The following is a 27,157-nucleotide window of genomic DNA, read 5'->3' on the forward strand; positions in this document are numbered from 1 at the left end:
TTAAACACTGAGATACTGTAGATGTGATGCAAAATTCAGAGAGTTCCATTTCAACATCGAATGCATTGCATGGTAATACATTCAATCCCAATGCATTGTGGGAAAACTTAAATGCTTGAGTAAATGGAACAAGGGGAGCATCTACTTTTTACTGTAACATTGTTACCTACAGGAAGTTGGTATCCTGCCCTGGAGACTTCCTGAAGTCACAATTTAAAATAGCATGTATAATTTTAATGAAAGCTTCTGAGCATTCCAGAGTGGCAGGTAGCCTAGTGGTTAGAGTGTTGGGCCAGTAAATGAAAGGTTGCTGGATCAAACCCCTGAGCTGAAAAGGTAAAAATCTGTCAATCTTCCCCTGAGCCAGGCAGCTAACCTACTTTTCCCCAGGCCCTGTGGATGTCGATTAAGGCATCCCTCCGTACCTCTCTGATTCAGAGGGGTTGGGTTAAATGTGGAAGACGTATTTCATTTGAAGGCATTCAGTTGTACAACTGACTAGGTATCCCCCTTTCAAGTCCTTGAACATATTTCATGAAAATATAGTCATCACCAATGCATTGTGGGAAAAGCTTCATTGCTATTTTTGTGAGTCAACTGAAATTACATAGTTTGACTATTTACAGTTGGGGAAATCATCAGAATGGGATTACTAATAATTCTGGGGTCAAATAAACAGCTGTTAAAGTACAGCTGAACCAAATATGCACTTATTTAAAATGTAATCGCAGTGTACAAATTCAATACAAGCTTGAATTACTTTAACGTTGAGTAAAGGATATGACTGAGGGGAAACAGCAACTCTCATCTGTAACCTACAGGAGGTTAAGAAAATCCAGAACCACTCTTGCCCTGAAGACCCCTTTAAGTCACATCATGTCATGGATGTGATCTGAATTTACAGTTTAACCCGTACCTACTTCTTAGCAACTCATGTAGACTAGATCTGAGAGGATTGTGGAAAGGTGAACTAGATCTGAGAGGATAGAAAAGGTCAAACTAGATATTAGATCATTGGAAAGATAAAAGCAACATGGCAACATATCCTCCCAGCCAATCAGATCTTAAGGAGGTACCTATAGGGTGTAAGGGCTATAGGGATTGATTTGGAATTCAGAATTAGATGAAAAGAGAGTGTGCACAATGGGTGAGTTTCATTCTCGCCCAATTTCTACACTCCAACAGCAGGCAGTGTGATGTGACACTTTTTTGTTAACGAGTTCATTAAAAGTGCAATCTGTCATTTTAATTCCGGTAAAAAGTATTGACCGAGCAGGGCTGAAGTGGAGGGTCAGAAGGGGGATGTACATTGCGTAACATTGAGGTTGTACATGTCACAGATGATGTACTGTGTTCCTCCCGTTCATCATATTCATGAACCGAGCGATCAGAGATAGCTGAAGGGTTCTCTCCAGGTTAGGACTATCCTAAAGGGTCCTCACCAGGTTTGGATTAGCCTTAAAGGGTCCTCACCAGGTTTGGATTAGCCTAAAGGGTCCTCACCAGGTTTGGATTAGCCTAAAGGGTCCTCACCAGGTTTGGATTAGCCTAAAGTGTCCTCACCAGGTTTGGATTAGCCTAAAGTGTTCTCTCCAGGTTTGGACTAGCCTAAAGGGTCCTCACCAGGTTTGGATTAGCCTAAAGGGTCCTCACCAGGTTAGGACTATCCTAAAGGGTCCTCACCAGGTTAGGACTATCCTAAAGGGTCCTCACCAGGTTAGGACTATCCTAAAGGGTCCTCACCAGGTTAGGACTATCCTAAAGGGTCCTCACCAGGTTAGGACTATCCTAACGGGTCCTCACCAGGTTAGGACTATCCTAAAGGGTCCTCACCAGGTTTGGATTAGCCTAAAGGGTCCTCACCAGGTTAGGACTATCCTAAAGGGTCCTCACCAGGTTAGGACTATCCTAAAGGGTCCTCACCAGGTTTGGATTAGCCTAAAGGGTCCTCACCAGGTTAGGATTAGCCTAAAGGGTCCTCACCAGGTTAGGATTACCCTAAAGGGTCCTCACCAGGTTAGGATTACCCTAAAGGGTCCTCACCAGGTTAGGATTAGACTAAAGGGTCCTCACCAGGTTAGGACTATCCTAAAGGGTTCTCACCAGGTTAGGATTAGCCTAAAGGGTCCTCACCAGGTTAGGATTACCCTAAAGGGTCCTCACCAGATTAGGATTACCCTAAAGGGTCCTCACCAGGTTAGGATTAGCCTAAAGGGTCCTCACCAGGTTTGGATTACCCTAAAGGGTTCTCTCCAGGTTTGGTTTAGCCTATACACTCGAGGTAATAACCTGCAGTGTCCTTTATTCATGATTTGCTTAGAATATTCAATATTATTCTATACTTTAATGCAACTAGAACTAGAATGTATTCTTGTGTAAGAAAAAAACCACAATAAAACTTGCTATTAAATTTGGAAATATTGTGGGAAATGTATGAACGTATTAAATTAGCTTCATACATTTTGCTCTTTTGAATATTCAGCACTGATGCAATCTGGTAAATTGCCAGCTAGAGATACTTGGGCTTGATCTGAAACGCGTGTTAAACTAATTTCACGGAGGACTGAGGGTCTGCGGATTTTCGCTCCTCCCTTGTACTAGATTGATGAATTAAGGTCACTAATTAGGTCACTGACTCCTCTCACCTGGTTGTCTAGGTCTTAATTGAAAGGAAAATCCCCAAAAACAGCAGACACTAGGCCCCTCCAACTCAACTCTGGACCTCGAAGCCAGTGCCACTGCATTTTTTCATTGTTCCCCTCTAACCAGGGACTGGCTTAGACCAGGTGGGGGCAATTCATTACCAAGTAGAACAGAAATAGCCCAGTGGTCTCTATCGGGTGCTTGGGTCTGGGTATTGGGTGCTTGGGTCTGGGTATTGGGTGCTTGGGTCTGGGTATTGGGTGCTTGGGTCTGGGTATTGGGAGCTTGGGTTTGGGTATTGGGTGCTTGGGTTTGGGTATTGGGTGATTGGGTCTGGGTATTGGTTGCTTGGGTTTGGGTATTGGGTGCTTGGGTTTGGGTATTGGGTGCTTGGGTCTGGGTATTGGGTGCTTGGGTCTGGGTATTGAGTGCTTGGGTCTGGGTCTGGGTGCTTGCGTCAGGGTATTGGGTGCTTAGGTCTGGGTGCTTGGGTTTGGGTATTGGGTGCTTGGGTCTGGGTATTGGGTCAGGGTGCTTGGGTCTGGGTATTGGGAGCTTGGGTCTGGGTATTGGGAGCTTGGGTCTGGGTATTGGGAGCTTGGGTTTGGGTATTGGGTGCTTGGGTTTGGGTATTGGGTGATTGGGTCAGGGTATTGGGTGCTTGGGTTTGGGTATTGGGTATTGAGTGTACAGACAGCCATAAATTAATCTGATGCAGATCCGTTTTTATATGCTTTAATTTGCTGAAACCCCTCGCTAATGACCACACTGAGTGAATCTTGCGAGAGTATTAAAAACCTGACTTATTGGCATATACTAGTCTTTGGGTGGTGTCTAGAAGTCTGATATAACGAGAGGTAACATTATATTATGTGAGTATCAGGCTGTCGTAGGCCTTGGGGCTAATAAGGACTATACACCTGCATCATAAACCCCATATTCTGAACCTGTTCTCCACTGTAAGTCATCTGGGGCAGATCCCTGCACCAATTAGGAAGCAGATATTAGTACTGCATACAGAGTCTGGATGGGAAACTAAAGTTCATTCATGGAAGGAATTTGACACAGAATAATTCAATGTGACATTTCCATTATTTCAACTCATTTGTAATTTCATTGTAAAGAGAATGAGGTAATGACTGCCGGATGAGGACTATTTTATTGTAAACCTAAGAGAATTAGGTAATCATTGAGGACTATTTCATTCTATACCTAAGAGAATTAGGTAATGATTGAGGACTATTTCATTCTAAACCTAAGAGAATGAGGTAATGATTGCCGGGTGAGGACTGTTTCATTGTAAACCTAAGAGAATGAGGTAATGACTGAGGACTATTTTATTCTAAACCTAAGAGAATGAGGTAATGATTGCCAGGTGAGGACTATTTCACTGTAAACCTAAGAGAATGAGGTAATGACTGAAGACTATTTCACTGTAAACCTAAGATAGTGAGGTAATGATTGCCAGGTGAGGACTATTTCACTGTAAACCTAAGAGAATGAGGTAATGACTGAGGACTATTTCATTGTAAACCTAAGAGAATGAGGTAATGACTGAGGACTATTTCACTGTAAACCTAAGATAGTGAGGTAATGATTGCCAGGTGAGGACTATTTCACTGTAAACCTAAGATAGTGAGGTAATGATTGCCAGGTGAGGACTATTTCACTGTAAACCTAAGATAGTGAAGTAACGATTGCCAGGTGAGGACTATTTCATTCTAAACCGAAGAGAATGAGGTAATGACTGCCGAAGAATATTTGTCATCTCCGAGTCTGATATGAATCTTTCTGAGCTATAGTCTTTTGTCATTAATGTCTAGATACATTGTGCAACCTCCTCAGTGTGTGTTCAGACTACGACAATATACACTGCTCAAAAAAATAAAGGGAACACTTAAACAACACATCCTAGATCTGAATGAAAGAAATAATCTTATTAAATACTTTTTTCTTTACATAGTTGAATGTGCTGACAACAAAATCACACAAAAATAATCAATGGAAATCCAATTTATCAACCCATGGAGGTCTGGATTTGGAGTCACACTCAAAATTAAAGTGGAAAACCACACTACAGGCTGATCCAACTTTGATGTAATGTCCTTAAAACAAGTCAAAATGAGGCTCAGTAGTGTGTGTGGCCTCAACGTGCCTGTATGACCTCCCTACAACGCCTGGGCATGCTCCTGATGAGGTGGCGGATGATCTCCTGAGGGATCTCCTCCCAGACCTGGACTAAAGCATCCGCCAACTCCTGGACAGTCTGTGGTGCAACGTGGCGTTGGTGGATGGAGCGAGACATGATGTCCCAGATGTGCTCAATTGGATTCAGGCCTGGGGAACGGACGGGCCAGTCCATAAAATCAATGCCTTCCTCTTGCAGGAACTGCTGACACACTCCAGCCACATGAGGTCTAGCATTGTCTTGCATTAGGAGGAACCCAGGGCCAACCGCACCAGCATATGGTCTCACAAGGGGTCTGAGGATCTCATCTCGGTACCTAATGGCAGTCAGGCTACCTCTGGCGAGCACATGGAGGGCTGTGCGGCCCCCCAAAGAAATGCCACCCCACACCATGACTGACCCACTGCCAAACCGGTCATGCTGGAGGATGTTGCAGGCAGCAGAACGTTCTCCACGGCGTCTCAGTGTGAACCTGCTTTCATCTGTGAAGAGCACAGGGCGCCAGTGGCGAATTTGCCAATCTTGGTGTTCTCTGGCAAATGCCAAACGTCCTGCACGGTGTTGGGCTGTAAGCACAACCCCCACCTGTGGACGTCGGGCCCTCATACCACCCTCATGGAGTCTGTTTGAGCAGACACATGCACATTTGTGGCCTGCTGGAGGTCATTTTGCAGGGCTCTGGCAGTGCTCCTCCTGCTCCTCCTTGCACAAAGGCGGAGGTAGCGGTCCTGCTGCTGGGTTGTTGCCCTCCTACGGCCTCCTCCACGTCTCCTGATGTACTGGCCTGTCTCCTGGTAGCGCCTCCATGCTCTGGACACTACGCTGACAGACACAGCAAACCTTCCTGCCACAGCTCGCATTGATGTGACATCCTGGATGAGCTGCACTACCTGAGCCACTTGTGTGGGTTGTAGACTCCGTCTCATGCTACCACTAGAGTGAAAGCACCGCCAGCATTCAAAAGTGACCAAAACATCAGCCAGGAAGCATAGGAACTGAGAAGTGGTCTGTGGTCTCCACCTGCAGAACCACTCCTTTATTGGGGGTGTCTTGCTTATTGCCTATAATTTCCACCTGTTGTCTATTCCATTTGCACAACAGCATGTGAAATGTATTGTCAATCAGTGTTGCTTCCTAAGTGGACAGTTTGATTTCACAGAAGTGTGATTGACTTGGAGTTACATTGTGTTGTTTAAGTGTTCCCTTTATTTTTTTTAGCAGTATATATCACCGCTTTTCTTTGTTCCTGTTACAAATGAGTTCAATGTTTCAAATGCTCAACAGGGAAAGGGGGAAATCTAGTCAGTTGTCCAACTGAATGTATGTTCAACTGAAATGTGTCTTCCGCATTTAACCCAACCCCTCTGTTCCATCGGAGCTGTTATCTCCAACCAAACTCAGAATTAGAATCTGTCTGAAGTGTGAAGCCTGAACAGTGTCCTCACCCCCAAAAAATTCTGAAGGGTTTGATTTAAACAGCAAAAGATAATCCCATTACCATATGATTTAACTACCTAATCATATAGAAATCGCATTTCCAATCAAGAAGGCAATTCACAGCTCAGCTACATCTTGAGATCTTTGTTTTTTAATAAGCCAAATGATGCTGAATGTGAAATGTTTGTTTGGTTATCCCTAGTCCCATTATAATGATGAGGCCATTACTTCTCTGTTTGAAGACCTGTGATTGTATATTACAGTATTTACAGTCTCGTGTCAGAGCGACAGCCGTCTGCACTGATGGCTCCTGTCAACTGCAAGAATGACGCCATCTGACGGAAGATATGTAGATTTGAAAACTCGACTAAGTACAGTATTGGACCATGCAGAGAAAGAATGTAGTCTGATAAACTGTTCTACATTCATTTCCATTACCCAGATTTTCTCATTGAGCTTGTTGATGACATCGTATGGCAACCTCTCCCTCAATGTAAGCTAGACAAAGGAGATGATGGTGGACTATAGGAAAAGGAGGGCCGAACAGGCCCCATTTAACATTGACGGGGCTGAAGTGGAGTGGGTCGAGAGTTTCAAATTCCTTGGTGTCCACGTCACCAACGAACTATCATGGTCCAAACACACCAAGACAGTTGTAAAGAGGACACGACAACACCTTTTCCCCCTTAGGAGACAAAAAAATAATTGCCATGGGTCCCCAGATCTTGAAAAGTTCTACAGCTGCACCTTCGAGCGCATCCTGACCGGTTGCATCACCGCCTGGTATAGCAACTGCCTGGCATCCGACCGTAAGGAGCTACAGAGGGTAGTGCATACGGACCAGTACATCACTGGGGCCAAGCTTCCTGACATCCTGGACCTATATACTAGGCGGTGTCAGTGGAAGGCCCTAAAAATTGTCAAAGACTCCAGACACCCAAGTCATAGCTGTACCGGAGTGCCAAGTCTAGGACCAAAAGGCTCCTTAACAGCTTCTACCCCCAAGCCATAAGACTGCTGAACAATTAATCAAATGGCCACACGGACTATTTACATTGACACCCCCCACCTTTTTTTTTACACGGCTGCTACTCGCTGTTTATTATCTATGCATAGTCACTTTACAAATTACCTCGACTAACCGGTGCCCCCACACGTTGACTCAGTACCGGTACCCCCTGGATATAGCCTCGTTGTTGTTATGTCATTTACATTTTTTTTACTTTAGTTTATTAGTAAATATTTTCTTAACTCTTATTTCTTCACCTGCATTGTTGGTTGTAAATAAGCATTTCACGGTATTCGATGCATGTCACAAATAAAATTATATTTGATTTGTAATAAGGGGAGAGCCCTAAAAGCAGAGGCTGTCATAACTCCAATCTCACACAGTCTCCTTTCCTAGCTTGGAGAGGTAGAGAGAAATGGTCAGTTGTACAACTGAATGCATTCAACTGAAATGTGTCTTCCACATTTAACCCAACTCCTCTGAATCAGAGAGGTGCGGAGGGCTGCCTTAATTGACACCCCAGGAACTGTGGTTTAACTGCCTTGCTCAGGGGCAGAATGACATATTTTTACCTTGTCAGCTCTGGGACTCGATCCAGCAACCTTTCAGTTACTGGCCCAACGCTCTAAACACTAGGATACCTGCCACCGCTTTATATATATATATATATACCAATGGTGTTATATACCATATATATATATATATATATATATATATATATATATATATATATATATATATATATATATATGAGATGGATTTAGTACAGCCACAAGTCACCGGTTCAACCTTTGTCTGACTGCTATGGGAAGGACAGAGGGTAGTGTAGCGACTCCAAAGGTGGTTGACCAGTTGACATTTTCACTTTGCCTCTGTCAGTCAGGGGGAATGGCTTGTGACAGGCAGCTAGGATTGGCCTGGATCAACACCCAGCCATGACTCCTCGGGCTCCGGCTACACAGACAGCTCCATGTGGAACCTGAGATAAGCACCAGGATCAGGGCCGGCCCTAGCCCCTAAGAAAATTAAGCGACCGCTTAGGGCCTCGGGAACACTAGGGGGCCCCCAACCAAAATAAATACACACATTACTCACACACGTACGCCTGTGGTGAGTTAAATTAGGGTCAAAAGGATACCAGGCACACCTTGTTTGACTCGGTTATACAACATGCTGTCATGACAACTGTCAAGTAACATTGAAGTCCTCTAACTAAGCCAGCAGTCTCAACCTGATCAATAAACAAAAATATACAGGGATCCAGCAAACATTGCCCCAATTTCCCCATGTGGGTATTCGGTGGACCAGGTGGGTGGGTGCAGGCTAGCCCACAGCAATCCCACATCAGGCCAACACAGGCTAGCCCAGCATAACACCATTGGTGTAAACTATATACACTTCGTATTATTAAAACATCTTTGAGATGTTATTGCCTAATACTAAAAGTATTCATTCCCTAACACTGACAAAGTGTAACAGCGTCAGCACTAAGCAAAGTGTTAATTTAACAATAAAAAAATGTGGACACCCGTATAGACACTCGCTCAGTGTTAAATGGAATACTGTCAGTGTTGATTTAACACAGGAGAATTTGCTGTGAAGTTGGAATTTTACAATATTTCCACAATGCTGGCCTTCATGTTTAGAGTCATTGAAATGATTTGGGTTTCAGCGATAGCATTGTTTTGCACAGTGAAAGGAAGATGGACAGTTGTTGACTTATTGTGTCAGCATTTCAAAAAGTTGCAATAACTTTTATTTTTTCATCCAGGAAAACTACCTAGTCCTTAATGATTACAAGCATACCCATAACATGATACAGCCACCACTATGCTTGAAATTATGGAGAGTGGTACTCAGTAATGTGTTGTATTGGATTTGCACCAAACGTAACACTTTGCCGAAGTCAATGCCCCTCCTTGTTCGGGTGGTGCTCGGCGATCGACGTCACCGGTCTTCTAGCCATCACTGATCCATTTTTCATTTTCCATTGGTTTTGTCTTGTTTTCCTACACACCTGTTTCCAATCCCAGTCATTACATGTTGTGTATTTAACCCTCTGTTTCCCCTCATGTCCTTGTCAGAGATTGTTTTGTTTGTTATTGATTTTGTGTATTTTTGTATTGGTGTGCCTCGGGTATTTTTACCCATGTTATTTTCATGTACGTTGGTTTTGGAGTTCATGTTTGTTTATTATTTATTAAACAACTCCAGTTTTACCAAGTTGGTTTTTCCTGCGCCTGACTTCCTTGCCACCTACACACATGTCAGTGACACATACCCATAACATGATACAGCCACCACTATGCTTGAAAATATGAAGAGTGATACTCAGTAATGTGTTGTATTGGATTTGCACCAAACATAGCACTTTGTATTCTGGACAAAAAGTAAATTGCTTTGCCAATTTTTATTCTCCCGGTATTACTTTAGTGCCTGGTTGCAAACATCATGCATGTTTTGGAATATTTTTATTCTGTACAGACTTGTCTTTTTCCTCTGCCAATTAGGTTAGCATTGTGGAGTAACTACAATGTTGTTGATCCATCCTCAGTTTTCTCTTACCACAGCAATTAAACCCTGTAACTGTTTTAAATGTCACCATTTGCATCATGGTGAAATCCTTGAGCGGTTTCCTTTTTTGGTAATTGAGTTAGGAATGACGCCTGTACCTTTGTAGCGACTGGGTGTATTGATACACCATCCAAATTGTAATTAATAACTTCACCATGCTCAAAGATAAATGTATGTACAATCAGCAATTGTACAGAGATTAGGTATTCGTTCAAAAATCATGATAAACACTATTGCACACATAGTCCATGCAACTTATTATGTGAACTTGTTAAGCAAATTTTTACCCCTGAACTTATTAAGGCTTGCCATAACAACGGGGTTGAATACTTATTGACTTAAGACATTTCAGCTTTCATTTTGAATTAATTTGTAAACATTTAGAAAAACATAATTCCACTTTAACATTATGGGGTATTGAATGTAGGCCAGCGACAAAATCTCTATTTAATCCATTTTAAATTCAGGCTGTAACACAACACAATGTGGAAAAAGTCAAGGGGTGTGAATACTTTCTGAATGCACTGTACCAGGAAGTTTGAAAAGACAGGCTGAGTGGGCGGTGAGCTTATATTCATGAGCTTGCCTTCATTGACAGCTCTTAAAAACACCCTATGTCAAGAAACTTGGATGCAGTGAGCAGTAAAATAATCTCAAGCAAATTTGATGATACACAAAGCAACTCAAACAACATTGAAATTGCATCAATGGTGTAAACATTTTTGTACATCTTCCGTTTGCAATGTCTCTTGTGATACAACAGCAGTAACGGATGTGTTAACATGACAAACTCATCAGAGTTTTGAACGACCTTCCCCTCCTTTTTTTTGTTCATGCTGGCTGAAGACCTAGCCAGTAACAAATACCAGACACAGATGAAAGGGGAAACATATAAGTATCTTTGCCATAGATGAATAGTGTAATCATTTAATTATATTTGTAGGGCAGCCCTCGAAGTGACTCTTCTTACCAACACTCTATGCAAAAGGTTTTATTCTCAGGAATTCAGCCTTCTCTGTATTATCTCTCCAACCTCCATTCTGTCACAGCTCTGAGAAGCAGAGGTTCTGTTGTGATTACATCATGTAGGTCTGATATCTGATTGGAGATTAACTTTAGAGTAATGCTATTGGTCAACAACTCAGATTTTGAATCCAAACAACGCAGATATACACACACTTTATTTCTCTCTCCCTCTCCTATGAGCTATGGGCCATGGCTCAAGCCATGGTTTCTTTGTTTCTCTCTCTGATCATGCTTAGAATAATGCTTTGTTAATGTCAGTATTGCATTGAAACTTAAGCTCTATGGCTTGTATGTGAATCCATTCATTTTACAAAGTATGCCTAACAGAAATATAAACGCAACATGCAAACTGTTGGTCCCATGTTTTATGAGCTAAAATAAAAGATCACAGAAATGTTTCATACGCACAAAAAGCTTATTTCTCTCAAATTTGTTTAAATCCCTGTTAGTGAGAATTTCTCCTTTGCCAAGATAATCCACCCACCTGACAGGTGTGGCATATCAAGAAGCTGATTAAACAGCATGATCATTACACAGGTGCACCTTGTTCTGGGGACAATAAAAGGCCACTCTAAAATGTGCAGTTTTGTCACACAACACAATGCCACAGATGTCTCAAAATTTGAGAGTGCAATTTGCATGCTGACTGCAGGAATGTCCACCAGAGCTGTTGCCAGATAATTAAATGTTAATTTCTCTACCATAAGCCAACTCCAATGTCGTTTTAGAGTATTCGTCAATATGTCTAACCAGCCTCACAAGTGCAGACCACGTGTAGCCACCCCAGGATCTCCAGATCAGGCTTCTTCACCTGCAGGATCACCTGAGACCAGCCACCCAGACAGCTGATGAAAGTGTGGGTTTGCACAACCAACGAATTTCTGCACAAACTGTCAGAAACCGTCTCAGTGAAGCTCATCTGCGTGCTCGTCATCCTCACCAGGGTCTTGACCGGACTACACTTCAGTGGGCAAATGGCTCACCTTTGATGGCAACTGGCATGCTGGAGAAGTGTGCTCTTCATTGATGAATCCCGGTTTCAACTGTACCTGGCGAGCAGTTTGTGGTATGGGCAGGCATAAGCTACGGACAACGAACACGATTGCATTCTATTGATGGCCATTTGAATGCACAGAGACACTGTGACGAGATCCTGAGGCCCATTGTAGAGCCATTCATCCGCCAACATCACTTCATGTTTCAGCATGAAAAGGCATGGCCCTATGTCGCAAGGAGCTGTACACAATTCATGGAAGCTGAAAACATGTCACCCATTCAGGCTGTATCACAACCGGCCGTGATTGGGAGTCCCATAGGGCGGCGCACAATTGGCTCAGCGTCATCTGGCTTTGGCCGGTGTAGGCCGTCACTGTAGATAGGAATTTGTTTTTAACTGACTTGCCTAGTTAAATATATATTATTATTTTTTACATTTGAGCATGTTTGGAATGCTCTGGATCAAAGTGTATGACAGTGTGTTCTAGTTCCCGTCCAAATCCAGCCACTTTGTGTAGTAGAGTGATGTTGTTCCCCTAGATTATGCACCAAATTGCACACAAGGACAGTTCAAGTAGGCCAGGTCAAGAGGGGATGTTAATAAGTTAATAACAATAATAATAATTCAATGTGTTTTCTTGATTTAATTACAGCTGCATAGTTAATGTTATTTTTTGGTGTACACTTTTTGTTTTGATATCTATATTGTAAATACACCTAATTGTAAAAGTTTTGTATATTTTGGTTTGGTCCATCGCGGGTTATCCGTACTTACGTACCCTTTTATTGTTCTCTTTTGCCTGACCTTCAACTAGCAAGGTGCCCGAGAGCTGTGACTGCACCGAGGGCTAACATATTGTGTGTTGTCTCTTCGTGTGCAGGTCGAATAAAAAGGATCCAACCATCAGAATTCCAGTTGTGGCAGTGTCCTAAGTAAAAGTACACAACGCAGAACGAACCACGCTACATTTGCACAGCCATTGTAGAGTGGGACAACGTTGTGAAGGAGATGTGTAGCGTTGCATGAATGGTGGTCACACCAGATACGGACTGGTTTTCTGATCCACACCCCTACCTTTGTTTTAATATGGTTTTTGAACACTATAATTTGTTAACAAGCATGATAGCTGTACATTTAGTTTATGGTTGAAGCAGCTTCCTGGTCATCAGCCAATCAGCGTTCAAAGCACTTGAATTAAACATTTCTCAAAATAATTTCTCTCTTCTAAATCATTTCAAATTGTATTATATTCTGATTTGTTTACTGACTTGACTGATTAGTTAATAATGTGCCCTTAAAAAAAAAAAACATTGCAAAATAACGTGGGTCATAAACAACTTTTTTTTGGCGTCTGAAGTGACCTCACCACGTCATACTCATAGTTATGTCACAGATGTACAAAGTGCGTTAATCAAATCTGTACAAACCTTAGTGAATAGTATATTACATGCTACTGCTCTAATTATTTGTAACTACATTTGCAGCGCTCGCAGGTGAGTGATTTAACTTTGGCAATGTGAAGACAAATGCGTTGTGTAAAAGTAAAGCTGTCCAGTGTGCAGCCATGTGAATATATTTTTGCCAGAGGCGACCCTATCTTTTATCACCAGTGTTTAGCTAACTAATTATTATTACTATTAGCAGACATTAAAGTTAGCTATGCCTATTAATTGTTCCACAACCCTTTACATTATAGCTACGTTTAAGTTTTCGTAATTTCTTTTTTTATGGCCACACATCAGCAGCTGTATGGAAGCCTACAGTATGTTGCCTAGCTTCGATGCAACCTTGGCCTTGTGTAGACTTTACAGTTCATGTAGCTTTTATGTATTCTGATCATAGTTCTGATCATGGAATTACGAACGAGTCATGCATCTACATTTTAAATGTGTCCGGATTCCCTATTCAAGTGCCAGTGTGCATTTTACAAACGGTGGAATAGGCTAAATATGATAACACAACTACTACTGATGGCTGTAGTTAAGTAGCCAGCTGACCTATGTGGCTAGCAAGCAACGCTAAAGGGATTGCAAACGGGTTAGCATAAGTCTAGACCAACTTAATATTCGCTAGAAGGCTAGGAACGTATTTCACCCAAAGTTGTAATGAAAAGGTGCCTCGGTCCCAAAACTCAAGTTTTCTGGAGACTTGTGCCACTTGCTGAAAAAGTGCTGATGACATCCCCTACTGTATGCGTTTTCTGTAGACTGATTTGCGTCCAGACCGATGAGAAATCTGCACACAATGCAGCCCTGCCAGATCTGAACACAATCATACAACAAAGCGAGTATATATATGATAACACAACTACTACTGATGGCTGTAGTTAAGTAGCCAGCTGACCTATGTGGCTAGCAAGCAACGCTAAAGGGATTGCAAACGGGTTAGCATAAGTCTAGACCAACTTAATATTCGCTAGAAGGCTAGGAACGTATTTCACCCAAAGTTGTAATGAAAAGGTGCCTCGGTCCCAAAACTCAAGTTTTCTGGAGACTTGTGCCACTTGCTGAAAAGTGCTGATGACATCCCCTACTGTATGCGTTTTCTGTAGACTGATTTGCGTCCAGACCGATGAGAAATCTGCACACAATGCAGCCCTGCCAGATCTGAACACAATCATACAACAAAGCGAGTTATGCGCGTCTAGACCCGTATTTTTCAATGCGATTTTCCTATTCTGATAGCAATGTCCAAGGTTTCTAGATTCAGGTTGCAGCGAAGCTAATGTGGCTGCACTTTAACTTATATCTCAAATGTGCCTTGGCATGTCAACTATCTTGATAGCTAGGATTGTCCTTTACATTTAACAATGCTTGTGTGACCAGACAATTACAAAACAGTTAGCTAGTTGTTTTAGATTAGAAAGTACTTTGTGACTTGTAAACAACATTGATTATTTCAATACAATTTGCATTCGAGATGCTTTATATGTTGTATATTAATGTGTATATATTTTTCAGTCTAAGCTTTTTCTTGGGCATATAAATTACGTCAATTCTGTTCCAAAACGTTTCTTAAACTGAATTAAATGGAACGAAACGGGGAGGCACCTACCTGAATTGGTCCAATAGAAACTCTCGTTTTAAACTAATTTGGACTAATGATTACTCCCACGTCGTGACCTTTTTTTCTTTGCATTCCTTCTCTGTAGCATCAATGGCATTAGCAGATTCTAAACCAAACCTCAGCCATCTACAGGTGTCTGAGCTAGTGAAGAGGCTCTTTGGTTTGACGCCGTCCCAGATTCACCCGCTGCCCAGCTACGATGACCAGAACTTTCACTTGGTGGTCAGTGAGGACGACGAGTACGTCCTGAAGGTAATGAACACTGAGGACAGTCAGAACCCCACTCTGCTGGAGCTGCAGACTCACGCCATGACCTTCCTGCACGAGAGGGGGCTTCCTGCCCAGACCGTCCTCCCCGCAACGTCAGGACAAGTCATGAGCCTGGAGGACATCGGTATGTATGGAGCCCCACACAAGACCGAGCCATGGGATATGCTCTGGGAATCACCAGATGTTACTGTATGATCATGGTTTAATTGCATGTAAGACCTATTAACAAAAATCAGTGTCTACTGGTTTTCTATTCTCCCTGGTACTTAATCAATCTATTTAGTAGAAATGGCCAATCTTGTATGGAATTGCCCATATCGAAATCAGTAGAATTGTTTTGATACTACCATTCAAAAGTTTGGGGTCACTTAGAAATGTCCTTGTTTTTGACATGGTCCCATCATCAGAAATACAGTGTAGACATTGTAAATGTTGTAAATGACTATTGTAGCTGGAAACGGCAGATTTTTTTTAAATGGAATATCTACATAGGCGTACAGAGGCCCATTATCAGCAACCATCATTCCTGTGTTCCAATGGCACGTTGTGTTAGCTAATCCAAGTTTATCATTTTAAAAGGCTAACTGATCATTAGAAAACCCTTTTGCAATTTTGTTAGCACAGCTGAAAACTGTTGTCCTGATTTAAAGAAGCAATAAAACTGGCCTTTAGACTAGTTAAGTATCTGGAGCATCAGCATTTGTGGGTTCGATTACAGGCTCAAAATGGCCAGAAACAAAGTACTTTCTTCTGAAACTCCTCAGTCTATTCTTGTTCTGAGAAGTTAAGGCTATTCCATGTGAGAAATTGCCAAGAAACTGAAGATCTTGTACAACGCTGTGTACTACTCCCTTCACAGAACATCACAAACTGTCTCTAACCAGAATAGAAAGAGGAGTGAGAGGCCCCGGTGCACAACTGAGCAAGAGGAAAAGTACATTAGAGTGTCTAGTTTGAGAAACAGACACCTCACAAGTCCTCAACTGGCAGCTTCATTAAATCGTACCCGCAAAACACCAGTCTCAACGTCAACAGTGAAGAGGCGCCTCCGGGATGTTGGCCTTCTAGGCAGAGTTGCAAAGAAAAAGCCATATCTCAGACTGGCCAATGAAAAGATTAAGATGGTCAAAAGAACACATACTGGACAGAGGAATTCAGTATACTGCTTAAAATCGTCCTAAAACTGAGCACATATTGCTTTATATGAATTGAACATGGGGAAAAAATGTTGCACAGAATTTTAGAAAAGCTGCCGCAAAATCAAGCATCTTTGGCCGCAGAAATCACAAAAAAAGAAATCCAGGAGGGACTGATATATAAACTCAGCAAAAAAAGAAACGTCCTGCGTTTATTTTCAGCAAACTTAACATGTGTAAATATTTATATGAACATAACAAGATTCAACAACTGAGACATAAACTGAACAAGTTCCACAGACATGTGACTAACAGAAATTGAGTAATGTGTCCCTGAACAAAGGGGGGGGGGTCCAAAATCAAAAGTAACAGTCACTATCTGGTGTGGCCACCAGCTACGTTAAGTACTGCAGGGTATCTCCTCATAGACTGCACCAGATTTGCCAGTTCTTGCTCTGAGATGTTACCCCACCCTTCCACCAAGGCACCTGCAAGTTCCCGGACATTTCTGGGGGGGGGAATGGCCCTCACCCTCCAATCCAACAGGTTCTAGACGTGCTCAATGGGATTGAGATCCGGGCTCGTCGCTGGCCATGGCAGAACACTGACATTCCTGTCTTGCAGGAAGTCACGCAAAGAATGAGCAGTATGGCTGGTGGCATTGTCATGCTGGAGAGTCATGTCAGGATGAGCCTGCAGGAAGGGTACCACATGAGGGAGGAGGATGTCTTCCCTGTAACACACAGCGTTGAGATTGCCTGCAATGACAACAAGCTCAGTCCGATGATGCTGTGACACACTGCCCCAGACCATGACGGACCCTCCACCTCCAAATTGGTGTAACGCTCATTCCTTCGACGATAAACGCAAATCCGACCATCACCCCTGGTGAGACAAAACCGTGACTTGTCAGTGAAGAGCACTTTTTGCCAGTCCTGTCTGGTCCAGCGACGGTTGGTTTGTGCCCATAGGCGACGTTGTTGTCGGTGATGTCTGGTGAGGACCTGCCTTACAACAGGCCTACAAGCCCTCAGTCCAGCCTCTCTCAGCCTATTGCGGACAATCTGAGCACTGATGGAGGGATTGTGCGTTCCTGGTGTAACTCGGGCAGTTGTTGTTGCCATCCTGTACCTGTCCCGCAGGTGTGATGTTCGGATGTACCGATCCTGTGCAGGTGTTATTACACGTGGTCTGCTACTGTGTGGACGATCAGCTGTCTGTCCTGTCTCCCTGTAGCGCTGTCTTAGGCATCTCACAGTACGGACATTGCAATTTATTTCCCTGGCCACATCTGCAGTCCTCATGCCTAAGGCACGTTCACGCAGATGAACAGGGACCCTGGGCGTCTTTTGGTGTTTTTCAGAGTCAGTAGAAAGGCCTCTTTAGTGTCCTAGGTTTTCATAACTGTGACCTTAATTGCCTACCGTCTGTAAGCTGTTAGTGTCTTAACGACCGTTCCACAGGTGCATGTTCATTAATTGTTTATGGTTCATTGAACAAGCATGGGAAACAGTGTTTAAACCCTTTACAATGAAGATCTGTGAAGTTATTTGGATTTTTATGAATTATCTTTGAAAGACAGGGTCCTGAAAAAGGGACGTTTCTTTTTTTTGACTGGTAAAATGTAAACTCAGCAAAGGTTTGGACACCTACTCATTCAAGGGTTTTTCTTAATTTTTTACTATTTTCTACAGTATAGAATAAAAGTGAACACATCAAAACTATGAAATTACACATGGAATCATGTAGTAAGGAAAAAAGTGTTAAACAAATCAATATATATTTTAGATTCTTCAAAGTAGCCACCCTTTGCCTTGATAGCTTTGCACACTCTTGGCATTCTCTCAACCAGCTTCACCTGGAATTCTTTTCCTACAGACTCGAAGGAGTTCCCACATATGCTGAGCACTTGTTGGCTGCTTTTCCTTCACTCCGCGGTCCAACTCATCCCAAACCATCTCAATTGGGTTGAGGTCAGGTGATTGTGGAGGCCAGGTCATCTGATGCAGCACTCCATCACACTCCTTGGTCAAATAGCCCTTACACAGCCTGGAGGTGTGTTGGGTCATTGTCCTGTTGAAAAACAAGTGACGGTCCCACTAAGTGCAAACCAGATGGGATGGTGTATCGCTGCAGAATGCTGTGGTAGTCATGCTGGTTAAGTGTGCCTTGAATTACATAAACCACTGACAGTGTCACCAGCAAAGCACCATCACACCACCTCCATGCTTCACGGTGGGAACCACGCATGTGGAGATCATCCGTTCACCTACTCTGCGTCTCACAAAGACACGGCAGTTGGAACCAAAAATCGCAAATTTGGACTCATCAGATCGAAGGACAGAGTTCCACCGATCTAATGTCCATTGCTCGTGTTTCTTGGCCCAAGCAATTCTCTTCTTCTTATTGGTGTCCTTTAGTAGTGGTTTCTTTGCAACAATTCGACCATGAAGGCTTGATTCACGCAGTATCCTCTGAACAGTTGATGTTGAGATATGTCTGTTACTTGAACTGTGAAGCATTTATTTGGGCTGCACTCTGAGGTGCAGTTAACTCTAATGAACTCATCCTCTGCAGCAGAGGTAACTCTGGCTCTTCCTTTCCTGTGGCAGTCCTCATGAGAGCCAGTTTCATCATAGCGCTTGATGGTTTTTGCGACTGCACTTGAAGAAACCTATAAAGTTCTTGAACTTTTCCTGATTGACTGACCTTCTTGTCTTAAAGTAATGCTGTACTGTCATTTCTCTTTGCTTATTTGAGCTGTTCTTGTCATAATTTGGTCTTGGTCTTTAACCAAATATGGCTATTTTCTGTATACCACCCCTACCTTGCCACAACACAACTGATTGGCTCAAATGCATTAAGAAGGAAATCAATTCCACAAATTAACTTTTAACAAGGCACACCTGTTAATTGAAATGCATTCCAGGTGACTACCTCATGAAGCTGGTTGAGAGACTGCCAAGAGCGTGCGACGCTGTCATCAAGGCAAAGGGTGGCTACTTAGAAGAATCTCAAATATAAAATATATTTTGATTTGTTGCACAATTGTTTGGTTTCTACATGATTCCATATGTGTCACTTCATAGTGTTAGGTTCTTTATATTTCAGAGTAAATAACTCACGGACACTAGATAAGCTTTAACTAAGTTTAATTCTTCCCTAAGGTTCTGTACAGCTGTAATTCAGACAGCAAAACATTACTCACCATCACAGTTATATACATCCCACTTAAGACACTCCTCCTTCTCTCCAATCCTTACATCGTATGGTTCAACAGTAAAGGGTAACGGGATACCAAACCCTTATTACTCCCATAAGGGAATCTGTCCTGACCTCCTGACCTCAACCCCTCCTTCACCTAATCCACAGATGTGCATCTGTCTTCCCTATATCAACACGTTGCTCTCCTCTCATCCACCCAACACATTCCAAAGCCTTCTGTCTTTCTTCAGAGAACCCTTAACTTCTGACATAAAACCCTGTCTCTTTTACTCCTTTGATTCTATGCTTCTTTCCTGTCAGTTATTTAATATCTCAATGTTCAAAGTTTAGCCGATTCCAACAATAGTTTTGATGTCTTCTATTATTTTACAATGTCGAAAATAGTAAAAATAAAGAAAAACCCTTGAATGAGTAGGTGTGTCCAAAGTTTTGACTGGTACTGTATATATATTGCATTGTAAATGTATTTACACCCCTTGACTTTTGCCACAATTTGTTTTTACATCCTGAATTTAAAATGGATTACATTGATATTTTTTGTCACTAGCTTACACACAATACCCCATCAAAGTGGAATAATGTTTTTTGAAATGTTTACTAATTAATGAAAAGCTGAAATCTCTTGAGTAATTTTAAATATTCAACACGTTTGTTATGGCAAGCAAAATAAGTTGGAGTAAAAATGCTTAAGAAGTCACGTAGTTTGCATGGACTCACTCTGTATGCAATAATATTTTTTAACATGATTTTTAAATGACTACCTCATGTCTGTACCCCACACATAAAATGATCTTTAAAGTCCCATAGTCGAGCAGTGAATTTCAAACACAAAGACCAGGGAGGTTTTTCAATGTCTCGCAAAGAAGGGCACCTATTTTTTAAAATATATTTTTTAAAGCAGACATTACATCCCTTTGAGCATGGTGAAGTTATTAATTACACTTTGCAGGGTATATCAATACACCCAGTCACTACAAAGATACACGCGTCCTTCCTAACTCAGTTGCTGGAGAGGAAGGAAACCGCTCAGGGATATCACCATGAGGCCAATGCCGATTTTAAAACAGTTACTGAGTTTAATGGCTGTGATCGAAAACTGAGGATGGATCAACAACATTGTAGTTACTCCACAATACTAACCTAAATGACATAGGGGCAAGAAGCAAGCCTGTAGAGAATACCATTTTTTTCAAAACATGCATCCTGTTTGCAACAAGGCACTAAAGTAAAACTGCAAGAAATGTGGCAAAACAATTCACTTTTTGTCCTAAATTCAAAGTGTTATGTTTGGGGCAAATCCAATACAACACATTACTGAGTACCACTCCATACTTTCAAGCATAGTGGTGGCTGCATCATGTTATGGGGATGCTTGTAATTGTGTCTGCTTTATATCCTATCAATTTGTCCAATTTTAAGACCCAGACAACCATGTTAGGGCAGTTCATAACTAATCAGTAACCTTAATTGATCTTTCAAGTATAAGGGAGGAGTGAAAACTTGCATACAGACACTTGGCCGTCCAGCAATTGCGTTTGTTTCGCCTGGTGTAAAAGTTCCATTCAGTTTCTGGAAATATGAATAACAATACTGCAGCACTAGAGGGTCAGACCTGGGGAAACCTTCAATACTGCAGCACTAGAGGATCAGACCTGGGGAAACCTTCAATACTGCAGCACTAGAGGATCAGACCTGGGGAAACCTTCAATACTTCAGCACTAGAGGATCAGACCTGGGGAAACCTTCAATACTGCAGCACTAGAGGATCAGACCTGGGGAAACCTTCAATACTTCAGCACTAGAGGATCAGACCTGGGGAAACCTTCAATACTGCAGCACTAGAGGATCAGACCTGGGGAAACCTTCAATAAGAGATCAAACTGAAATCATACCAGTTGCACTGCATTTTAATGTTGAGTCTGAGTAGTAGTACCTCTGGCTAGGTTAATGTTAGGTAACAGAGTCAGAGCTGATTTGTATCTACATTGCTTCTAGATGCTTGGCAGAGTTAATTTGATCTTTGTTGACAAGGAGGTGGTGAAACTGGATGAGCTTATATTCCAATTTCCCCCAGAGGGCTGCAGATCTCTTCCAATTACTTTTTTCTTTTTCCTGGTAGACTGTGGCTTTGGCAGGCAGAAGTACCTGGTGAGACTGCTGACCTATTTACCGGGGACCCCCATCGCCAAAGTGCCCTGCTCTCCACAGATCCTGTATGAAGCTGGCAAAATGGCCGCCAAGATGGACACAGTCCTGCAGGAAGTATAATTATCTTAAATGAGTCTGCCTGAGGTGCATTCAAGTAGGCTAATGTTTGCAAATGTTTCTATTTAAAGTGCATACAGTTCGGTTGGCAACATTTTAACTTGAAGGGGGTAAGACATTCATAACACCTTCATTAAATGATGTGACGTCAAAATATTTTCACTGTTTGCAATGTCTGGCCTTATGGTTGGCAACATTGTAGCCTATATAGACCTACTATGTGGCTGTTGCTGTGGTGAGAGAGAAAAGTGCACCTGTAGGCCAGTGTTTAGCCCAAACAATTCATATCCTACGGTCGAGAACGTGCGGCCAATCTGTCAGTGAACAGCATGCAGACAAAACAAGCCTTTCGAAGTATTTCAAATACAATCGTGGGCAAACACAGGTTGGAAAGCAAATGGCTTCTGCTGAAAAGAGAAGACACTAATCTGCCAGCTGTAGGATACGACATATATTGTATCAACTTCCAAATAGGCCTATAGCGCGAACAGTATAGTTTTACAAAGTAAAACAAGAGAGAGGCTTTTGGTACGAGAGAGAGGCCATCGCTGGTGAGTGAGCTGTGCATAAATGGGTGAGTCAGTGAAACTGGAAAGCTTTTTGGGGACTATAATTGTCTCTGCGTCTCTCCACAGACCTAGGCCTAGGTTATTGATGGATTCAAGACAAGGTTGTTTTTATTGATCTGTTTGTCAGTAGCCTGTCATTTCGATCATTTGTGCAGTGTTTAAAAAAAGATTCTGCTAGTCTCCACTCATGTAAAATGATGCATGAAATGTTTTTATATAAGGCCACATGTTTTTCAGACCCTAGGCTACAAAAATTATTCCCCTTGTGTGCAACTTCTGTAAGCGCGACGACACGAATGCAAAGATATTCATGTAATGCTTTATTATAAAAGTGATTTTCTTTTTCATGCATTCCGGTACCTCAGAGGCCACCAGGTCACTTTTTGTTCCCACCTCCCGATTTACCAATGGAGCACTGCATGACCCCCTTTACGAGTATTGTAGTATCATTCAAAAAAACAACCTTTTATAACACATTTATTCAGTATCATTCATGAGGAAATAAAATACACTTTTTCATGACAGAACTACTTGAATGGGGTATTCGGAAGGAATTCATATGAAACCATTTCATAACACCTTTTTATGAGTGTCGCAGTATCATTCATTCAGTATCATATTCCCATTTCAGGTAAAGAATAAAGCCAGTAAAGTGTTACCTTTAAAAAAAAAAATGTAATGTTAGGTTTGGCTCAGGGCAAACAAAATTGGCAGCGTTTTTGTAAGCTGTTGAAAAACCATCACAATACATATTATTCTAGGAGGCTGATGCTTATTCTGTGTTAGTGAATACATTTCTTGTATATTGAGAGCAAGAAAATGGGTTCTGTATATTTGAAATAGTCACAGTGGATTGAGATATACATTGGACATAGAAGAGTAACACTGAAGACAGTTTTATTTTTTTATATGCTGGATTGTTTGTCTTTGAATGTATGTGAGCTTTGAACGTACCTCTAAATGTGGACCTAACAAAATACTGTCATGATTTTTACCCCCATTTCCTTGCATGCTCTATGACCCACTGCTATGCGTGATCAGATGATTTCAAGGACTTTTGATTTATATAACGATTGATTGGCAAACAAATATTTCAGTGGTAAAAAAAACATACGTAATTGCTCATAGCTGTACAACGGCATGTTTTGTATTTGAATTTTTAAAATAATTTATGAAATTATTATTAAATTATTAAATTTTTCTGAGTAGTTAACTCAGGTCCTGGTTGATGAGTCTGTTTTCGTAGATGGAGCATCCTCAACTCCATGTACTACAGAGGGAGAAGTTCATCTGGAGTCTGTCCAACATTCCTCTTCTGGAGCCATACCTCCATCTAATGGATGGGGATCCTGTACAGCAGGTGGTCAAGTCAGTCATCCAACAATACAAGACTTGTATACAGCCCAAACTCAGCTCCTTCCGCAAGTGTGAGTCTTTCCCTTCACCAGCTGTTCTGTCAGAGCTCTCTCTTTTGATAGACCTGGTTCAAATGGAAGGAAATGGACTGGAACAGGGAAGGACTATAGCGTGGGCTAGTTCATCAAGAGAGGCACATTTTTTTTGTTTTCCATTGCATGCCACAATGAATATGACCTTCATTTTAACAATGTAACCAGTCTGTTGTAATGATTGACAGGTCAGGTACTGATACAGGTGGAGAATGTAATGGTTTATAATTGAGCGGTGAAATCAGACCTGGGGTCAAATAGTATTGGTTTTCTTTCAAAGACTTTCACTGGGCATTAGTGAGTTTACTCAATAACCAATGGAATAGGCCACCAACGTGCAAACCACGCCAGTTTGGTACTCTAGGTAGACTCAAGCAAACGCTCAAAACATTTGAACGATTTTAATTACTATTTGAGCAAACGTCTGGTACTATTGCGCGTGCATATTTGATATGTCAAGTAAACGTGCATTTGTCTGTATGTAGGCATCAACCATGGGGACTTCAATGACCACAACATCTTGGTGCAACCAGATGATTCAGCCACCCACAAAATCTCTGGCATCCTGGACTTTGGGGACATGAGCAGCGGCTACTACGTGTTCGAGCTGGCCATCACCATCATGTACATGATGATTGAGAACCCCACACCCCTGGATGTGGGAAGAGACGTGCTAGCCGGCTGGGAGAGTGTTATTCGCCTCAACGAGGCCGAGAGGGACGCCCTCTACCTGCTGGTGCTCTGTCGCTTCTGCCAGTCCCTGGTTGTGGCTCGCCACACTGTGTTGCAGCACCCGGAGAACAAAGATTACGTCATGATCACCACCAAGACGGGCATCCGCCATCTTTGCCGACTATGGGAACTGGGCAAGGAGGTGGTGGAGAGGAGGTGGTTTCAGAATGCCGCCCATTATCCTGGCAACGAGTGACCCAATGGTCCTCAAGCCCAAGAGGTTAAAGGGAAGCAGTCTCTCTTGACTATATTTCAGGGAGCACTTTCTTTTCATAGGCTGTGTCCCGATTCTTTTCCCTTCAGCCAATGCTTTCACCAATCCAATGATTTTTGAATCCATGTGGAGTCTGCAGGTGCACCTTTTTTTAAAGTATTAAAAAGTACATATGCCTAATATGACATCATCCAAAAAAAGTGTGGCGTGCCTCACGCTAATAGTTAGTTGTCATCCTGTTCTGCATGATGATGTCATATTGCTGAGTCTACCTTTTAGCAGACAGACCATCTGATAAAATGGAAACTTATTTAAACGTATTAACTGGATTCTATCAGTCTGGCAGTGTGATTACTGAGAAAATCTGACGCAAATCCTGTTCTAAAACTGTTTTGAATCTTGGTCAGTCTCAGATTTGTCTGAACCAATCCAGTTGAGAGAAGTCTAGATTTTCTCTGATGGTCTGTGGTAACTCAGTTTTACATACAGTAAGTCATCTCAACACTCCCAAAGCTTTAATTTACGAGTTAAAAGGGGAAAAAAATGACCACTGTAAGTTTTTAATTGGTGATTTGTGCTCTTTTTCAAAACGGTATGTTGACATTCTGTCATACTGTGGATAATGTCTGTCGGGTTGAAGGCCATATGATTATTCCGATGATTTGAGGTGCTTATGCATAGCAACAAGTTACTCTGAATCAGCTGTTGCAGTGTCCACAATCCACACCATGTCCTGTGTCAATTTCATCATTCCATTTTTAGGGCTCACTTCAATTAAAGTGTAGCTCATTTACAAAATAAGCGATTCAGCAGCTATGACCTACATTTAACTGAAGTGCCTGTGTAAGAAGTAATTGATGTACCATGATCGTTTTGTTAAAATCCTATTTTGTAAGAAATTAATCAAATTCATTGCATAATAAACCTAAAAATCTGTGAAATGAGAGAAACTTTCAAAGTATTTATTTTATGAAATACTATGGGGATATATAGGAATGTCTGAAATTATTGGCACCCTTGATAAAGTGAGCAAAAACATACAAATATTACATGCAAAGAAAATGGTACTCTTCATATTTTCTAATACAATTGCTCAGAGAAACAGATTTAGTTAAAACAAAATCTCAAAAAGATGGGGGGGTAAAAATGATTGGCACCCTTGTTTTCAATACTTTTTCAATAAATCAAATTTTAATTGTCACATGCACCAAATACAACCTTACAGTGAAATGCTTACTGACAAGCCCTTAACCAACAATGCAGTTAAAAATAAGTAAATAAAAGTAACAAATAATTATAGAACAGCAGTAAAATAACAATAGCGAGGCAATATACAGGGGGTACCGGTACAGAGTCAATCTGGTTAGTCGGTAATTGAGGTAATATGTACACGTAGGTAGAGAAAGTGACTGCATAGATAATAAACAGAGAATAGCAGCAGTGTAAAAGAGTGTGGGGGTGGGGGGGGGCAATGCAAATAGTCTGGGTAGCCATTTGATTAGCTGTTCAGGTGTCTTATGGATGGCCTGGAGGTAGAAGCTGTTAAGAAGCCTTTTGAACCTCGACTTGGCGCTCCGGTACCGCTTGCCGTGCGGTAGCAGAGAGAACAGTCTGACTAGCGTGGCTGATCACGTTGAGGGAGAGGTTGTTTTCCTTGCATCGCACGGTCAGGTCTCTGACCTCCCTATAGGCTGTCTACTCATTGTCAGTGATCAGGCCTTCCACTGTTGTCATCAGCAAACTTATTGGTGGTGTTGGGAGTCGTGCCTGGCCGTGCAGTCATGAGTGAACAGGGAGTACAGGAGGGGACTGAGCACACACCACTGAGGGGCCCCCATGTTGATGATCAGCGTGGCGGATGTGTTGTTACCTACCCTTACCACCTGGGGGCGGCCCATCAGGAAGTCCAGGATCCAGTTGCAGAGGGAGGTGTTTAGTCCCAGGGTCCTTAGCTTAGTGATGAGATTTGAGGGCACTATGGTGTTGAGCTGTAGTCAATGAATAGCATTCTCATATAGGTGTTCCTTTTGTCCAGGTGTGAAAGGGCAGTGTGGAGTGCAGTAGAGATTGCATCATCTGTGGATCTGTTGATGCGGTATGCAAATTGGGGTGGGCCTAGGGTTTCTGGGATAATGGTGTTGATGTGAGCCATGACCAGCCTTTCAAAGCATTTCATGGCTACAGACGTGAGTGCTACGGGTCGTTAGTCATTTAGGCAGGTTACCTTTGTGTTCTTGGGCACAGGGACTATGGTGGTCTGCTTGCAACATGTTGGTATTACAGACAGAGAGAGGTTGAAAATGTCAGTGAGGACACTTGCCAGTTGGTCAGCACATACTCGGAGTACACGTCCTGGTA

General features: G+C 42.1%; 1 protein-coding gene across 1 annotated transcript; it reads left to right on the forward strand.

Moving 5' to 3' along the window:
* The first annotated feature begins 13,213 nt into the window (after positions 1-13,213).
* On the forward strand, positions 13,214-25,743 carry hykk.2 (hydroxylysine kinase, tandem duplicate 2). The gene is made up of 5 exons (XM_014149839.2): positions 13,214-13,367; positions 15,026-15,334; positions 21,691-21,833; positions 23,652-23,832; positions 24,339-25,743. Exons 2-5 carry the CDS (start codon positions 15,031-15,033, stop codon positions 24,779-24,781), a joined length of 1,071 nt encoding a protein of 356 aa, XP_014005314.1. The 5' UTR covers positions 13,214-13,367; positions 15,026-15,030; the 3' UTR covers positions 24,782-25,743.
* The last annotated feature ends 1,414 nt before the right edge of the window (positions 25,744-27,157 follow it).

The sequence above is a fragment of the Salmo salar genome, chromosome ssa16 (assembly GCF_905237065.1).
Source record: "Salmo salar chromosome ssa16, Ssal_v3.1, whole genome shotgun sequence".
NCBI lineage: Eukaryota > Metazoa > Chordata > Actinopteri > Salmoniformes > Salmonidae > Salmo > Salmo salar.

Bases quoted from the DNA above. Each gene is read 5' to 3' on its own strand.
- hykk.2 (XM_014149839.2), top strand. From the start codon at position 15,031: ATGGCATTAGCAGATTCTAAACCAAACCTCAGCCATCTACAGGTGTCT. The intron at 15,335-21,690 runs GTATGTATGGAG...TTTTCCTGGTAG, and splicing joins CATGAGCCTGGAGGACATCG to ACTGTGGCTTTGGCAGGCAG. The intron at 21,834-23,651 runs GTATAATTATCT...CTGTTTTCGTAG, and splicing joins TGGACACAGTCCTGCAGGAA to ATGGAGCATCCTCAACTCCA.